The sequence below is a fragment of the Tetrao urogallus genome, assembly GCF_951394365.1.
Source record: "Tetrao urogallus genome assembly, chromosome: 9".
NCBI classification, from domain to species: Eukaryota; Metazoa; Chordata; class Aves; order Galliformes; family Phasianidae; genus Tetrao; species Tetrao urogallus.
Genome location: NC_136822.1, coordinates 12,075,147 through 12,092,280, shown reverse-complemented (window position 1 = coordinate 12,092,280; position 17,134 = coordinate 12,075,147). Strand labels below are relative to the sequence as shown.

Here is a 17,134-nt window from a genome sequence, read left to right as displayed (position 1 = left end):
CGGGGGATACAAAGACCAAGGGAGGAGACAGTAAAGACAATTTTCCTCCGCATCCCATAACACAAGATGCGAAGCCATAACCCAACCAAACTGAAGACACAAACATCTAAAGAGGAGATGCACCAGCAATTAGTACAGGACTAAGTCAGCTCTAAACTGTGCGTACATACAAGCCCTGGAAGGATGTTTGAAGGATGGCCGTTCACAGTGTGGCTCCAGGAATGTAAAGCCAGTCAGCAATGGCAGTGGGCAGATGAGTCATGACTTGCAGTCTCATCCACCAGTAGGTCTCCATGGGATTGTAGCGGTTGCTTGGGTGTGCGGAGACGAGCGCGTTGGTGATGTCATTCAAGACAAGAGACATGTCCTTCAGGCCGCTGTTAACAAAGGACTTCATCGTGGCCACGTGGCGAGTGAAGTACTCCCTGCCATAGTCCTCCCGCACGGTGTTGCTGGCTCCACTCCACAGCACCTCGGCCTGCTTGTCGATGCCGTCCTCTGTCAGGATGCCGGTCGCTGCCACGAAGTTACTGGGCTCGATGAGGATGACTTTGACCCCCCAGCGATACATCTCCTGCCGGAGGCAGTCGGAGAAGGCGGCCACCCCAAACTTGGAAATGCAGTAGCAGGAGCGAGATGGGCTCACCATCCGTCCTAACATGCTTGTGATATTCACTACACGGCCTGGAGAGGAAAGAGCAATGAGAAATGACTGACTGGTTGTTCCCAGTGAGGTCAGCAAGGGCTACAGGAGCAGCAGTGACGACGTTCTAGTAAAAAGGTGCTTTGTTGGATGGCACTGATTTGTGAAATCTGTATCTTGAAGTAGTGTCCAAATCTTCTGTCAGGAGTCTCTCCAGACTCAAGCAGGCCAGCCTCAGCTCTGACCTCTTCAGTGGGTGGTCCACATACCTGCCTATGTACAGATAAGGATGTACAAAGCATACAAGACATCTTCTTCCTTCTAATTTCCAAGTAAGTCAGTATCTGTATTTTCTCAGGCTACTAGCTGTATGCTCTTACACCAGCGTTCACCAGTAGAACCAGTAGAAGAACCTGCAGCACAAGAGCTGTAATTTTCTCACCTCACTGGCTGGCCAGGACTGCCTACAGCATGGGATACATGGAGAAGAGACTTGATGTGCTTCTGTCTATGGCGCAGCAAAGAGCATTTGTTCAAACGCTTATGAGCAGCCCACGTCAGCCTAACAGCAGAGCCCTGGCAGCTTGTGCTAGATCACTGTCTGAGGGCAGAGGTAGTAGCAGTCACCCCTCCGTGGGGAACTGTCCTTCCTCACCAAGTGTGGGATTACAGCTTCGGCTACGCTTACAAGACAGGCCCTTGAAATCTCATCAGCTATTCCCGCAAAGAGGATTTTCACAGCCATGGAGTATGACACCTTTCTGCAGCTTGAAACTTCAGCTGAGAAACAAGTGGGTGGCTCTGTACTCTCATTACAGAGCAAAGCAAAGTTTGGAGGGACTGTGAGAACCACTTAGTGATCTGAAGGATAAGTGGCATTCTGTAGTAAGATGGGGCTTGTTTAGTGGGTACTTTCTGGAAATGGTATCCGAGCAATCTGCTCAATATAGCCTCTTTCTGTCCTCACAGAACATATAGCTGTACCAGCATTCTCCCACACACACTAAATAAAGAAGTTCTTCAGAGCTTTGCTCATAGGCATCTTCCCCCCCTCCATAAAATAGAATTTTGATGGTAACCACCTTTTTGTACGCTATATAAAATGGCTGTTATGGATTCATTTATTCCATGACTACTCCTCTGCAATCATCTGTGAGCTGAGTAAAATGAAGGGAAAGATTCAGCCGTCCAAACTTAAGCACTCAGGGTGACTTTGGAAACCAGAAGCATCTTTTTTATGGCCTCCAGACACTTTTTCTAAGGGTGGCTCAAGTTCTGCTGTCATCTCTGCCAGCGATGCTTGGAGGTCTTTGATATCCTGGAACGTTTAAGATCACACCTGCTGTGTAGTGCTTAGACACCCCCCCTGTTTGGAACACAATACATCAAACAATGCTGTCTATTTTGTCTGCATGCCACAGACACCTTGGCATTCTTTGAAGCAATCTGGTTCATACATTTTAGCTATGCTTCTTTGCTGCATGGCAAAGTATCCATGAACCTTCCCACAGTACCCAGCATATACCTTTAGCTCTGCGAATGAGGGGCAGAAAAGCCTTCGTCACCCTCACGGTGCCCCACAGGTTGATATCTGTCACCTCCTTGTAGTTGTCTAAACTTGTAAATTCCACCTCTCCAAAAGTTGAGACACCAGCATTGTTCACCAGGCCCCACAGACCTGCCAACAACAACAACAAAGTTAAAGAATGGAACAAGGAAGAATGTCACAGAGAAGCTCTCTTCACAGTAACCCAACACTTTGACAAAGAACTGGACACTTTCATAGGAAAAAAGTTATAGACAAAAACCCTGCAAGGAGAAAAATTATCCTAAAGATACCAGATATCAAATTTATAGGGCTTATTTGAAGCTTCTGGGATTGTGAGAGGGGTCCACAAGCATAGCAATCCTGAATGTCTCCTCTAAGGCCAGAGGCTGTACTTTGTCTCTGTATGGTTGGATCCTGTTGGCCCTCTTTTATACCTTTTCTAAGTCCCAGGTTTGTCTTCTCTAATGGACTTTATCATGCCCTCCTGCATTCTGAAGAGGGTTGGACTTCCCCTCAATTCAGCAAACAAAAAAAAACAGAAAGAAAACAACTATCTTAGATCTCTACATCTTCTTCACAACTCTGGGATGTGATGCACTACCTGGGAAAGCATGCAGCATTGATCTGCAGGATCATGGCCAGTTACCAGCTCCTGGACTTCAGTCCAGATATTCGGACTCCCTCAATCCTAACTATTGCAGGACATGGCAAATTTACAACCAACCCTTAAACTACTAGAATTAAAAATTGAGCTTCTATTGTGCATGCAGTCCCATCAAGATTAAATAGACTGCACTTACCACAAGCTCCTGCACTCAGCCCCTTACATGCCCAAGATTTAGCAGGTCACTGAGCATTTGAGCCTTTGAAGTTATTACTGTAGGAATCCCCATGGCAAATACTTTAGGGCGGAGTCCACACTTTGTGAAATTGCTGAAGCACAGGACTGTGCAGCCATAAACTGCAGTAAGAACAAACAGAAAAGCTGGAACAAGATAAGAATTGTCCTAATTAGCTGTCCTGATGTTGTTATTTTTTTGTGTAAGTAGCAAGCTTGAATTGGGGCTCCATTCTACTTTCTGACCCTCTTCTTAGTACTAAGAACACACTTAGGAATGGGAAATAACATTTGTGTACAGCTCCGGAGCTCAGACACAGCTATCGCAAGTCCCCATGCCATGCCACTGTGACACAAACTTACCAAACTGAAAAAAATTGGGCTGTTTGCCCAGCCTCTACTCCACATCTCCTCTGCTCTCATGTATGAAAGTCTTCCAGCCTAGATTTATTTGTGGTGAGATAGTAACCACATATTTTACTAAATACAGTCTAAGCAAATTGCAACATTCCCCTATTCACCCAATAAATGTCAATAGAATGTATTTTCCTGGTTCATTTTAAAAGCCCAACCTGCCCTTGCTAGGCTGGCTTTCATGATGGCGATGGTAGCCCTCCCTGTCTTCCCACAGCTGGGAAGCTGAGTTTACTTTCCCTGAAAGCTTCTGGCCAACCCATGTAGAAGGGAACAGAGGAAGTCATGTCCTACCCAGTGATAACCATACATTCCCTCACAGTCTATCCCAGTCAGGCCACGCAGAACAAAGAGCTAATACTTAAATGGTCACAAGGCTGTTTGCAGGACAGTGGTGTGTTTATAGACCACAGCCTTATCACTATTACTTCTTTAATGTCAATAATGCAGTGGGAACTACATAACTCTGAAGACAAACAGTGGCACTCCCAACATCAGAATGAGTTTAGCTTTAAGTACACAGTGGAAACAGGTAGAGAAGTCTAACACAAGAACTGTTCTGTGCTACCTCCTTCAGGGCTACACTTGGTGCGCAACACACCTCAGTCTGAATACAGACTGTATTCCAGTATGTTACTGAGCACTATTTATGAGTAAGCTCCAACCCTCAGTCACATGCCTCCCAAAAAGAGGTCTTTACTGCTTTGCAGTCTGTGCTGCAGCAACCAACGACAAGGTAAGGCTCTCAAGAGCAGGAGGAACCGGTCCAACTTGCTGATCAAGGGCACAAGCTCTCACTGTTCATTTTGCACACAAGATTCTGTGAACAGTGCTGCATTTATAGGAGCAACAGAGCTGCCCCCTTACAAGTTATCTCACAGTGGGAAATGGCACCGTGCCACCACTGCTGCTGCTGGGTTCTTCAGGAAAAGCTTGAGAAGCTATGAAATGTGTGACGAGGGCTGGATGATTGCGTAGGAAGAAAAATCATGCAAAGCACGTGTGGGAACAGAGCTTGTATGTAACTCAGTTTCATATGCTTCTTTTAGGAGGAAAGGTGTGCTACGTAATTTGCAAGAAGATTAGAGCTGTCATTTACTAGCTTTAGGCATTTATATGAATTAGGACAGGCTCACGGTAGCCTCATCCAAGCCTCAGGAGCAGTCACCATCCAGACACACAACCCATTAATGCTGGAGACACAGATGTGAAACTTCACCCTCAGCCAAGCTCTGTAGCTGCTGCCCAGCTTGTTATTCACACAGAGGCTGCACAGAAACCCAGAAAGGGCAAGAAAGCCTCACAGCCTCATTATGTGGGAAGAGGTGAGGTGTCACACAGTCCCTGGTTGTAAGCTCATATCCCACTGCCAAACTACTCACAGAAGCTGTCTGAAGCCCAATCTAGGAGCCAAGCTGTGCTGCAGCAGCAGTGCAATCAGTCACCCTTCCCCAGGTACCTCTCCTCCATTCAAGCCCAAGTGCAAGGGTAGACATGGAGCATCCTGCTACCTGTATCTTGAGCTGTCTGCACTCTTATGGGCTGCTCTTCTCCTGCCTTCCCACCCCACACACATTCCCAAGCAAGAAGAAACATGAAAGAATTGTCTTCTTTTGCATGCTCCTAAGGCCCCTGAATTGGACTTATACTTGAGACTGCATGCAGATTAAGATGGTCTGTGCTGAGCCTATCTTGAATTCTGTCTCACATTACAGCTAGAGTGTTGCATGGCAAACTGAAAGCATGAACTGGCACAGATGAAAAACGATCTAGATTTGGGTCCAGGTCAGTTTTATGGACCAGATCAACACCTGATCACACAAGCAGGTTGTACCAATATAGCAATAAGCAGCCAGGGGCCATGACCTCTCCATAAGCAGGACTGCTATAGAAAAATCTGTGAAGCTGTAACAGGAGCATCAGAAGAGAACCAAGGTCTTGCCATCCTATGTTACTATGGTCACTCAGAGAAATAAGTTCTTAAGGACATGCTCATCACTCATCACTTTTTACGGGATGTAAGGTTAGAGTCTTACTATGTAAGCCAGTCTTGGTCTCTCGTTCTGGCACTGATGTGCTGGCCACATGGGAATTCCCACTGACCCAAATACAGCACTGCCTGACCGTCAGGCCTTCAAGCTTGTTAATCATGTTTTGGCATTGCAGCACAGGAACAACCTGGCCAGAGTCGGGCCTGATCCATAGGAAGGATTCCGTGAGTGCACCGAAGAATCATCTGGCCCAGAAAAACAAAGATTCCCACACACCTTCCTCTGGGTCTTTCAGGGTCTTCTTCACATAATCCACAGCCTCAGCCACCTCCTGGTCGCTGCACACATTCATCTGTAGCACTTTCATGCGATCTGACTTCATGTCCTTCAGCTCCCTGGCTCCGTCTCCATTCTTATCCTGCTCAGCAGAAAAGAAAGATGCCTTGCTAAGGCAGGCATATTCACAGAGACAGGAAATACCACGTACTGAAACTGCATGCAGAGGTGTAAACCTGGTACAGAAACAGGCACACAAGACACACGACCCACTGTGCAACCCGTGGCTATAATCTGTCCCCTCCAGCACAGGGAGGGAACATCTACATCATGATCCACTGCTCTGAAGGGCCAAAGCCCTTCGTGTTTGCTCCTCATGTGAAGGGTTTCACAATCATAACAATGTCAAATACTGCGTCAGCTCAGGATAACTTGCAGGTAGCTCTCTGCTGCCCCAATCCCCATGTTCATAGGTAACTCAGCAAACATTATACACAAATCAGAGGCTGCTTTTCTAGGCTTAACAGCAAAAGGCTAATTAGGTACCTTACTCATCTAATTCTAAAATATTGTTTAGCTTCTAATGAGATAGTAGTGTCAGAAGGCAAGACACTAAGGTCACCTCTGGCATGCCTACCAGCAAACAGTTTGATGCTACAGGATACAGCAGAAAGCCTACAACCTACATAATAGCAATATTTTGCACTAAATATGCAGCAGAACAGCATGCACAGTAAAGCATGAACAGTGAAGATGTCTATAATTTTGTCTTGCGTGGCTGAAGCATGAAAGGAGGAAGTTCTGTCCAAAGAAACAAGAACAAGACTCTACCAGTAATATGATGGCTTCCTTTCTCTCCTTTTCCTTTCTTCTGTCTTTTCTGCAAGGTACTTCTCTCCTTCTCAAGACTTCATTATTAAAGAATGATATGGAAATGTTTGAGAAAAGTAGCATACAATTAACTTACAATAATGAAGATAATTTTATGAGCCCTTAGCTTCTTATCAGCTTACTGCTGTTACCATCAGACATTCTGTTACCACCTGTTGGTTGGTTTTTGGTGTGGTTTTTGTTTTTTTTCTTTTTTTTTTTTTGCATACCAAACCTAAATGTGGTTTGCGTTTCAAATTTTACCTGGTCACTTCCAGACAGGATCGATAGCCAAGTTCAGCTATTATACAAAAAAAATGAGACTGAATAGAGCACAGATTAGCCACGCAGTTCCTCAGCAGGCTCGAGACATAGCTCAGCAAACTACTCCCTGAAGTACAGGATCTGCCTTGTTAGGGAGGAAGAAGTTATGAATAGGTGAGTCACATGCCTGGCTGCCACTCTTCCTTTAGTACTCCATACCAATACCCACCCACAGCACAAGGGCAAACAAGGAGAGCAACACGCTGCCTGCACAACAAAGCTAATGTAAAACTGTAACCACTTGTTTTTCTACATGCATCTCAAGCTACCTATTCAATGAGCACAGCATAAACCACCCTGCCTCTACCTTCAGCTCGGTGAACAGTGACATGTTATGAAGGAAAAGAGCTGAAATTCCATCCAGGCATTGAGAAAAACAGGGTTCCCCTGTTAATATGAGCATATGATTACTCCAGATTTATGGCAACAGTAGGAACCTGCTTCTGTCCCTATGGCTGCAGATCACATCACAACTGACCTATTTCAAGGTATCACAAAAAGAAAGACTTGAAGTTTTCCAGTGCACAGTGACTCTTATCCAGCCATGAAAGGAACCTCTAAAGTGACATTACAGGTAGTTAACAACACAGTCATCAAAATACTACATTCCCTTTGAAATGAGTGAAGGTTGTGTGATGTCTCACTGTATTTCTGGAAGATGCTCTTGCATCTCAGCTCTGAATTACACAAAGTTCTGAAGAAGTTTACTGTATCTCACTGCAAACAAACAACCACAGCTGTAATCACAGAGCACAGAACACACATTTCCCTGTGTTGCTTTTCTTTTTCTTTTTTTTTTTAATCTTTCATAGTCTTCATGATATAAAGAAATAGTTCCACTGTTTGGTTGGTTGGTTTTTTGAGAAAAAACTTGCAGATCAGCAACTTAAAAGTCCAATATAAGTGTATTATTCACACTGAAACATATTTTCCCCTATTCCACTGCAACTCCATCTGCAAAGTTACCTTCCCAGCTACAAGTTAATTGCTGTTGACAAAACACAGTGATTTTGGAAGACTGATTTCAGCAAGAAGACACCATTCCAGACACCATTTAGCTATAAAACCAATAGCTCAGGGCACCTCAGGGACAGTGAACACACTGTACAGTTCATACGCTCCCATGGTTCCTCCTCATTTTTTGAAGGCTGGTTTTGAACCTGGCATTTGTTCTTCTTCACACACTGGCCGGTTCCTCTATCCTTGCAATTCTATCCAAGCTGCCACCAGAATGGGAGGGACAACATCTTGGTCCCATTGGCAGCGCTGGCCCTGGCAAGGCTTTGGGCACTTGCAGTGATTTCTGGGAATCGAGAAGCAACAAACCCAGTGCTGAGTACCATCGACGAGCTGCCACCTATCCCACTGGCACCCTCCCACTCCTCATCCCTGTGCTCCTTCTCCTCAGATGTGCCTCAGACCTACCCACATCACGCAGCAACTCAGGCACAGCTTTGCTGTGACTGCTTCCCAGAGCGAGATGTGACACGGCACAGCAGGGCATGGTCTGACTCACGGGGTTTGCATCCTCTTGTCACCTTCAGTTCCTTCACTGCTGCCTACCCACCCATTCCTTCTCCACATTTCCCCAGGAAAAAACGCTTGTATTTGTCATTACCGGATTTCAGCTATTTGTTTTCAGATTGCAACTGATTTGTTGACATCATTTTGAATACTACTCCCTCAGGGACCTGCAATCCTCCCTGCTTGACACTACGCACATATTTATTTTTCCTCTGTGTGAACTGTGTTCCAAGGCACTTCCAAGAAAATTTCACTGGGACTGTACAGCAGTCACAGGCTTAGAGTGTAAGTTTGCTCGTCAGACTACGAGGGACTGCATCAGAAGCCTTACTTGAGGTGTATTTATTCCTTCCCCTTTAACCACACTGCTGCTTAGCCAGAATGAGATTAGGCTGACACGGCACAACCTGTTCCCAGTGAACTCGTACAGCACACATGACACTGCAATCTAGGCATTTATCACACTGACAGTTCTGTGTGCTGCAGCTTCATCTCATGTGCAGGAGGTAAGCTGCCTGGTTGATAACCTCACAGGTCTGCCTCCTTTTGAGAGACAAGTACAGCATCTGCCCTTTTTCAGCCTTCTGGAAATGCCCTACCTTCAAGAGTTCCTGAAGATATTACCCATGGCAGAAACCACTTTGGCTCACCCTATCGATGCTCTTTTGGGACATTTATAACATTAAGAAAAACTTATTTCCCCATGAGGGTGGTCAAACACTGGAACAGGCTCCTAGGAGGTAACTGATGCCCCAGACCTGTCAGTGTTCAAAAGGAATTTGGATCACATCCTCTACGATGTGTTAACTTCTGATAAGCAACCAGGCAGTTGGACTACACGATCTCTGAAGGTCCTTTCCAGCTGACCTCCTCCATTCTATTTAATCAGGCCTTTCTGTGACCAGTAGTACATCAGGAAACCTTTAATTCTCAGCACGAAAGGGAGTAAGCAATGATGGAGTAACTAGGTGTGAACTAACAGGCTGCCACCTACTTTGTGACAACTGCCCCCAGACCTGTTCTGACCTTGCAGTGAACCTACAACAGCTCAGGTGTTCTTTGATGACAGGGTAAGTTGCTTTGCATCTGCCATAAGCAGTTTCATGTACACTGCCAACTCTCACAGGCATCCTTAACCACACTGCATACGCACAGCTTACCTTACTAATAATCACTCACATGCTCCTATCTTACTCTTCACTAGTGATCTTACCTAAACAGCTCTCTGCCTTCACTGCTGTCTCTTACTTCATTTGGACCCATCACCCTTTTCTGCTCTGTGCTTCCTTTTCTTGGAAGAGTCAGCTCTAGATTTCATCCCAAACACATTCTACCATTAGGTTTTCAGCAACCTCCTGCTCAAAGTTCTGAGGATACTTTCCCCCATCAACCATCTAAAACCCAAAGCTGTTCCCACTCTCTACCTCTTCAGGATCAAAGCACTCAGTTAACATCTTAAAAGTCACGTGCAGACCAACTATGATTGCTGATGAATTTCCCACTTACACAGTTCAAGCGGGGATCACAACAATTTTGGCTGTTAGTAAAAAGCTGCCAGACCAGATCACAGAGGATGCCAGCAGCTGCCAGGCCACTCTGGGAACAAGTAGTAGTACGTAATCAGAAATATATATCATTTTTAGTGTCAGTAAAGTGAGCAAACAAGGCTCATATTGTGTGCACTTCAATTTTTTATGCATCTTCAAATCCAGTCTGTTCCTCTCTGCTGTGCAAAAGCATTGCTGCCTTCTGAAAGAGCCTCCTCAGAACTCCTGTCACTTCTTTTCTGTTTCCTACACCTGCTCTTGTAGAAAGCGAGCGCCTGACTTGCTATCACTACAAAGACAGACACCCCAAAGTAGCAAATGACATGATCACTGGAGGATTTACAGAGCCTCCACATGGAAATTTCCAAACAATGGCAGCTTTCCAAGAGGGATTGTTTGTTCTTGAGTTACACAATGTGTCAGCTGATAACTTTCCCTGCTGGTCCAGAGGAAGAACGTAACCTCCGCTGAAATCACACAGGCAAGGATGGCCACACTGCTTTTCCATTGTTCTTGCCCTTCACAATTTTCATCAACCTGTGGTCATCACTCTGAGCATCTGGACTGGAACAGACATATTGAAATAGCATCTATTCCACTGAGTAGTAGTAAGAGAGCAAAACCAAAGAGTTCCACTATCTATTTAATGTCATCTGTTAGCACTAGAAGTGATGATTGTTACACTGTCAACTGAATTTACTCATTACATTTGATTGACTTCCCTCTTATTTTGGCTTAAGGAAATAGGTAAGTCAGTTTTCCTCTCTAACTCTCCAGTGCGTGTACTGATGTGTTAGAAGCAGCACTTGCACCAAAAGAAAATAAAACATCTAAGAAATAACTGAAATAAAGACGTGAAGTACCATTAAGAGAGATGGCAACTGACAGCACTGGACAATACTGGAATTAAAACGCTCTTTCTGGTTAAGAGTCACCAGCGGAACTCCCAAAGGACAAACCTCATTCACTGTTTTTCATCAGTGACTTTCATCCATAACACAGGAGGGTGCATGACAAAAATCAAAGGTACAGAGAAACACAGCATAACATGGATGGCCATGAAGAATGAAGTAAAAGAACAGAACAAAAATTAGAGTGTGAAATAAACCACAGAAAAGCCAGCTACGAGCCTGGCACTCATTTCGATTGGTGTGTTTAAGGCAACGGACGATGTTTAAGAGAAGTTATGTGGGCAACTTTGTTTAGACTAGATAACAAATGTTGAGAGAAGCTTTGAGCACACTGTCGTTCCATCCAGGGAAGAGATAAGAAACTAAAGATCATTTGATAGACAAACGAGCAGGCATGAACTGTTTTTAAACAATTAATGCTGGAAATTACATAAGTTTTGATAATCTAAAGAGAAAAAAAAAGAATAAAACTTCAGATGGAAGTGGACCGTGCCCAATTTATGGAGGATTACACAACATGATTACCTGCAAGAGCTGGGACTGGACTGACAGCTCTGCAGCCCCTTCTGATTCAGTGTGCCTAAACTGATCTCTTGCAATTGATACTACCTACCAAGTAAAATGACAGAAGGTGAGACCTACAGGTATCAGGAGGGTACAGTTAGTTGGTTTGCTCATCTATCCAAACAGCAGACAGCTTTCAGAGAAGCTGGAGAAGCACTTTGGAGATAAACCCAACCAAGGCAGCTTGGAGAGAAGTTTGAGTAAAATGTCCTTAGAGGACTGTGATAGAATGAGAAATAGCAACAGAGATGCCTGAGAAGACAGGAAAGCATGGTACCATAGCAGTTTTGAATCACCAGATTTATTGTGTATTTTGCAGCATTGCTGAGATGTTCCAGAAGCAACCTCAAACCTTGCACACTGTTGTGCAAGCTACTGTACAGACATGCAGCTGACAGACAGTCCCTGCCCTAAAGAGCTCAGAATTACAGGAACAACAAGATTCAACAGGTGGATGAAGCAACAGAACATACATAAAATCTCTCCCCACCTTACCTCCCACGGGTTTTGGATTAGGACAAATGGAAGCTGCAGATAAAAAGGCTGTTACTTGAGAAAAATTTTTATCTAGTCCCAGAAGAATTTTGATCAGTATTATTACTCACCGCTAGCAAGCATCCAGCAAAAACAGTAAATCCCTTTGCATGAAGCTGTTTTGCCAAGGCACGTCCAAAACCTTTGTCACAGCCTGTTATGAGCACCGCCTTCCCTTCAGCCTGTATGGGAAAAGACAATATGTTATCATCAGACACTGCAATCCTGCAGGTACCAGCAGCATTGAGCTACACAGCAAAAGAGCAGCTTACAGACCTGCAGCCAGTGTTTAGAAGGTACAGCTAGCAATTAAGACGCTGTATGGCTGATACGTGGACTCTGTGTGGGGCTGAGCTCACCTGACCTAAGCTATCTGGAAGATGGCCGTTCATGTTAGCAGTCAAACATCCTTGTGAAATCCACAGAGAAGGAAAGGCAGCCCCTATAGAACACCTCAGAACCTATCCAGAAGAGCTGGGATAACTTCCCTCCAGACCAGAGGGAGCTCAGATAACCATCTCAGATCTGGTGAACCATTGTGGACAAGTACCACTCTCAAAGCAGCAATAACCTAAATGCAACAAAGCCTGGTCATATTTCTCTGCAGCTCAGCTCTCTCCCTGTGCATGATGGTGGGCACAGACTCAAGTCACGATGACCACTGACCTGTTTCACTGCAAACTAGATCCAGTGATTTTATGGAACTCCTGCTGGAGCAACCAGCACAAAGGTGTAGGTGAGATTCCTGTGTAGAAAAATAACCAGCTCCCAGCTACCATGAAATCCTAAGTTTATTTTATCACTGGTCTGTAACAACTTGTGTTATCTTGATACCCTAGCTAAAACTGCAGCTATCAAGTATCAGTGGCCAAAACTGCACAGACGTGTTTTAAAATAAATGAGTGATCTATCAGCTCATAGGCTTATGAGAAAGAACAGCATAGAAAAAGTTACAATGACAGTATGTCATCTGTCCAATCAGCACAGCAGCTCTTTTAACTGCAGCGACTATTGTCTGTACCCTTCTTACTCCCACTCTATGCAGTACTTTTCATGCTGTATTTTAGCAGGAGTGTGACTACAGCTTAGGGCTTCCTTTTGAAGCACTGAACTCTTAACAGGAACCGTTTGTCAAATCCCGCAGTTCCCTCCTACATTATTATCTTTTGACTGACAGCTAAATTGAGAGAGAAGATTTGATACTACATCTGCTTTGACATAACAGGCTTGCGATAGTTCTGAAAACAGAACTCAAAATCCCGAATAGAGTTCCATACCAAAACATTGCACATTCATCCTCTTTCTTTGCTTGAAAGCCATCTTACCCTCTCTTTGGCACTGCTGTGAAGCAGTGAACTCTTGAGATGTTTCTCAACCAGCAGCCACCCAAATGCAGTGCTCCAGACTGTTCCAAACAGAAACTCCATCTGTCAGGTGATAGCGTGACATGGCAATAAATGCCTGGAGAATGCAGTAAGGAAGTGAGGTCACTTCCATCTCAGCAGAGGCATTCACTACTAATATTCCCCACTGCCACATTAATGGCATCTGGAATACGAACATTTGTATTTTATACTACCTATGTAGGAATTTCATCATCTTGCCCAACCACTGTTTCAGACAGAAATCAGGCAACCCCCAGTGCTCTGATCCCTTGTTCTGCTGACATGTGGTAGTGAAATGGCAATAAGGGTTAACTGCAGGGTGACAGTGATCAGTTACTGCACATACTTAAATGAGGGCAACAGGCAAACGAGCAATGCCCTCTCCCATCCACAACTTATTGCTTCAAAGGACAGTCAAGAAGCGAAGCTGAAGTGAGAACTGATGAAAAGTCTGTCCTGCATTTATCACATCAACATCCACACAAACACTGACTCCTATAGTCAGATAAAAATGCACCCAGCTACAGACTAGTTCTACTGAACTGTTAAAGATAACTACTAAAGGATATAGGCTGAGTGAGAACCAGATACAGTGCTCAGTCTTAACCTACAGTGACACAATTTTAAGAAAAACGAGGATCAATAATGAACCACATCACAGATCTGCCAAAGTTACTTCCCACGTTAATTCAGCAACCTGACCCTTAAAGAACACACCTTTCTTCTTTTTACTGCCTTACCATTTGCTTTTGAGTCCTGAACACAAAGAACTTCCAGAAAGCAGAGGAAATGAGCAGGACATAAAGAGCCCTGATCACATGCAAAGACCAGAACAGGCGAAAGGAGAAGTGCACCCCTCAGCCAAAGGCAGCTGCCTCCTCAGTCAGCTGGTAAGGGCAGGTACATGAAATAAGGGAAGACCTATCTATAAATGGCTGGGCTGTGTTCCTATCTTCATCGAGTTTAACTCACAGCAGCTGTTTAGTTTTCTCTGGTTAAAACGAACAAACAAGCAACAACACAACAAACCAACCACCAACACGTACGCAAAAAAAACAAGGATGGGGAAAAATCCTCCCAGCAACCTACAGTGACCAGAAAGGTGAGAAACAATTTACAGTACAGAAGGCTCCTGTGATTATTAATTATTTGTTATTATACTCAGAGGCACACACACTCCATAAGCTTTTCCTACTGGGATACGAATGCTTTGTTAAACAGTAGAAGCTTTTATCTATGTAGGTAATCTAACCAAAGTGTACACATTTATTGCAATGGAAACTAAGCAAAGCTACTTCGTCAGCCCTAGTCTTCCCACAGTTTCAGAGCTTGCCCTGTCTCTTTCCTTTTCTACTTTGTGCCATGTTATTTTCCACATGCTGTTGCCTTGGAGGACCTCCCTGATCATTTCCTTGTTATCAGGTACGTTAATTTGAAGATAAGAACAAGCAGTTACATTGTAAACTTTCCTTGTTCCTTATTTCCAGAGTTAGGAACTCAGGGCTTTCAATCCCAGGAAGAGAAACTGAAGATGTTCTCTAAAGAGGTCTTTTTCCCAACATGCAGAAACCCCTGCCTGCAGAACAGCCACCAGTCACAAAATTCCTTTGCTAGAGGAATCTCTGAATTATTAACTTTCCTGCAGTTCTGGCTAGCACAGATTGCCTGGTTACGATGCACAGGCACTGCCACTGCTTCAGTACAATAAACATTCACGGGGCAAAGTCGTATAGGCAAGTTAAAGCACAAGAAGCCAGGCACAAGTCATCACACCTGGAAGGCCTCCAAAGGCAAAGGCTGGAGGCCAACTCGTGCGCCATCCATCACCTTCATGATGGACAGACACCAAACTGCTCCTTGGCTCTCTGGAGAAGGCCGCGGTGCCACCTCTACTCAGGTACTGCCAGCCAGGGGTTCCTCGTGGCACAGAAGGCAGAGGATGGCAATGGGAAGCGCCACGTGGAAGGCAGTGAAGCAGGAGCACAGAGCTGGATCCCGGCTGCCTCAGAGCGGGCAGGAGCTGCGGATCCCTCCTGCAGCACAACCAGGAGCCGAGCTCACCGAGAGCACCCGGCCGGGCTTCTGAAAGCACACTAAAGTTGGCCGGTCACGCAGTTATTCCATTCACGGGGCTCTTTTCTCCGTCACGTTCACTTCCTATAATGTCAAAGGCCGTACGAAGATCCGCGCGTTCAGCACTCGCCGAACGCAGCGCAGCCGAACGGCTGACAAGGGCCCGGGAGCCGCGGCTCGTGCCGGGCTTCGGCTCTCAGCGGCCCGGCTCCCCCTCGCAGCGCCGACTCTACGCCTCCCTCAGCCCCGCACAGCGGCGAGAGGAGCGAGGCCGGCCCGCCGGCCCGCCGCCCCCCCCGGCCCCCGCCGCGGTACTCACGGGCAGGGCACGGCGGAGCCGCCGCAGGAGGCGGGGGGCCAGGCACAGAGCGGCGCCCAGCGCCAGTAGCACGGCGGGGCCGCGCATGGCCGCGGCGGTTCGGCCTCAGCCTATGGCCGCCGTCTACCGCCGCCGCCGCCCGCGCCCGCCCCGGCCCTTCCCCCGGCCCGCCCCCCGCCGCGCCCCAGCAGCCGGTTTGCGGCCCAGCCTCATTCAAACGCAGCGCCCGGGACGCCCGCCGGCCGCAGGTAAGGGGCTGCCGATGACCTCGTGCCCGCGGGGAGGGGGCGGGCGAGCCGCGCCGCTTCTCCTCTTCCTTCTTCTCTTCCTCCTCGGGGCCTCGAAGGCCGCGCGGGCAGCGGCCACGCCGACATCTTCCCTCGCCCCCCTCGCGGGGCCGGGCCGCCGAATGACAGCCGCCCGCCGGGCCGCCCGGGCGTTTCGCCCCACGCCGCCGCCCAAAGACGCATCCATCGCCCTGCAGCGGTGCGCGCCGCTCGGGTACGGCCGAAGGGCGGCACCGGCACGCCGGCAGCGTTTCGGGGGTTCCCGGAGCCGCCCGGTCCCTGCCAAAAGTGGAGCGACGTTGGCGCCTTTAATGCACGCTTTCTAGACCTTTCTTTGCTGAGCTGCGGCCAACAGCAGCTCTTTCATAGCAGTTTCAAGCTTAGGCCCGTTTCCGGCAGGCCCTAAAATTGCAGAATTCAACAGAGGCGTACATAAAGCCTTAGACACCATTTTTCAGCTGCGGTGAGGGAGACAATGCCTTAAGCTGGGGTGCGTGTGCTGGATCAGTTTTAAACAAAAAAGAAATGAATACAATGGACTTTCTGAGCTTAATTCCTGCTCTTGAGCCGTGTTCTCCCCTGGGTCACAGGGACTCCTGTGCACAGCCCAGTATCACAGCTGCTCCATTACAAGGAAATGCATTTTTAACCACGTGGCTGTATGAGCTGCATTGCTTCGGGAACATGTAGCACAATGTCACCTGTGCCACCAGCATCTGTTTTACGTCATATATTGTACTCAAAATAATAAATTCCAGTTTTCAGTTGTTTCAGAGAATAGTCTAAGATGCAATAAACGAAGAGAAATGGACACTTTCTTTAAGTGACTGCCTGCTTGTCAGCCTATCTGTAGTCTTTTCCTTGTTTACAAGCACGTTGAGGTGGCTGAAGGTTGAGCCATTTATCTCAGGATGAGGAACTGCAAGGGGGAAAGATGAGTTCCTTTGGACTTTATTTTGTCTTTAAAATGTACGGAGTCAGCATGACTTACAAAATAATTGAGCAACTAAAGGTGAGGCACTATCTTGCCTTGCAGAGCTAAGGAAGAGCAGGCTCGCTGTTGATAGAGCGTGTTGATTAGAAGC

At 46.4% G+C, this 17,134-nt stretch overlaps 1 protein-coding gene across 1 annotated transcript; it reads right to left on the bottom strand.

Annotated features, from left to right (window-relative positions):
• Positions 1 to 202: 202 nt before the first annotated feature.
• Positions 203 to 15,849, bottom strand: LOC306949908 (D-beta-hydroxybutyrate dehydrogenase, mitochondrial-like; the record flags this gene model as incomplete). The annotated part of the gene is made up of 5 exons (XM_079539957.1): positions 203 to 684; positions 2,169 to 2,321; positions 5,712 to 5,853; positions 12,057 to 12,167; positions 15,763 to 15,849. The coding sequence occupies 5 exons, from the start codon at positions 15,847 to 15,849 to the stop codon at positions 203 to 205; spliced, it is 975 nt and encodes a 324-aa protein (XP_079396083.1).
• Between the last annotated feature and the right edge of the window lie 1,285 nt (positions 15,850 to 17,134).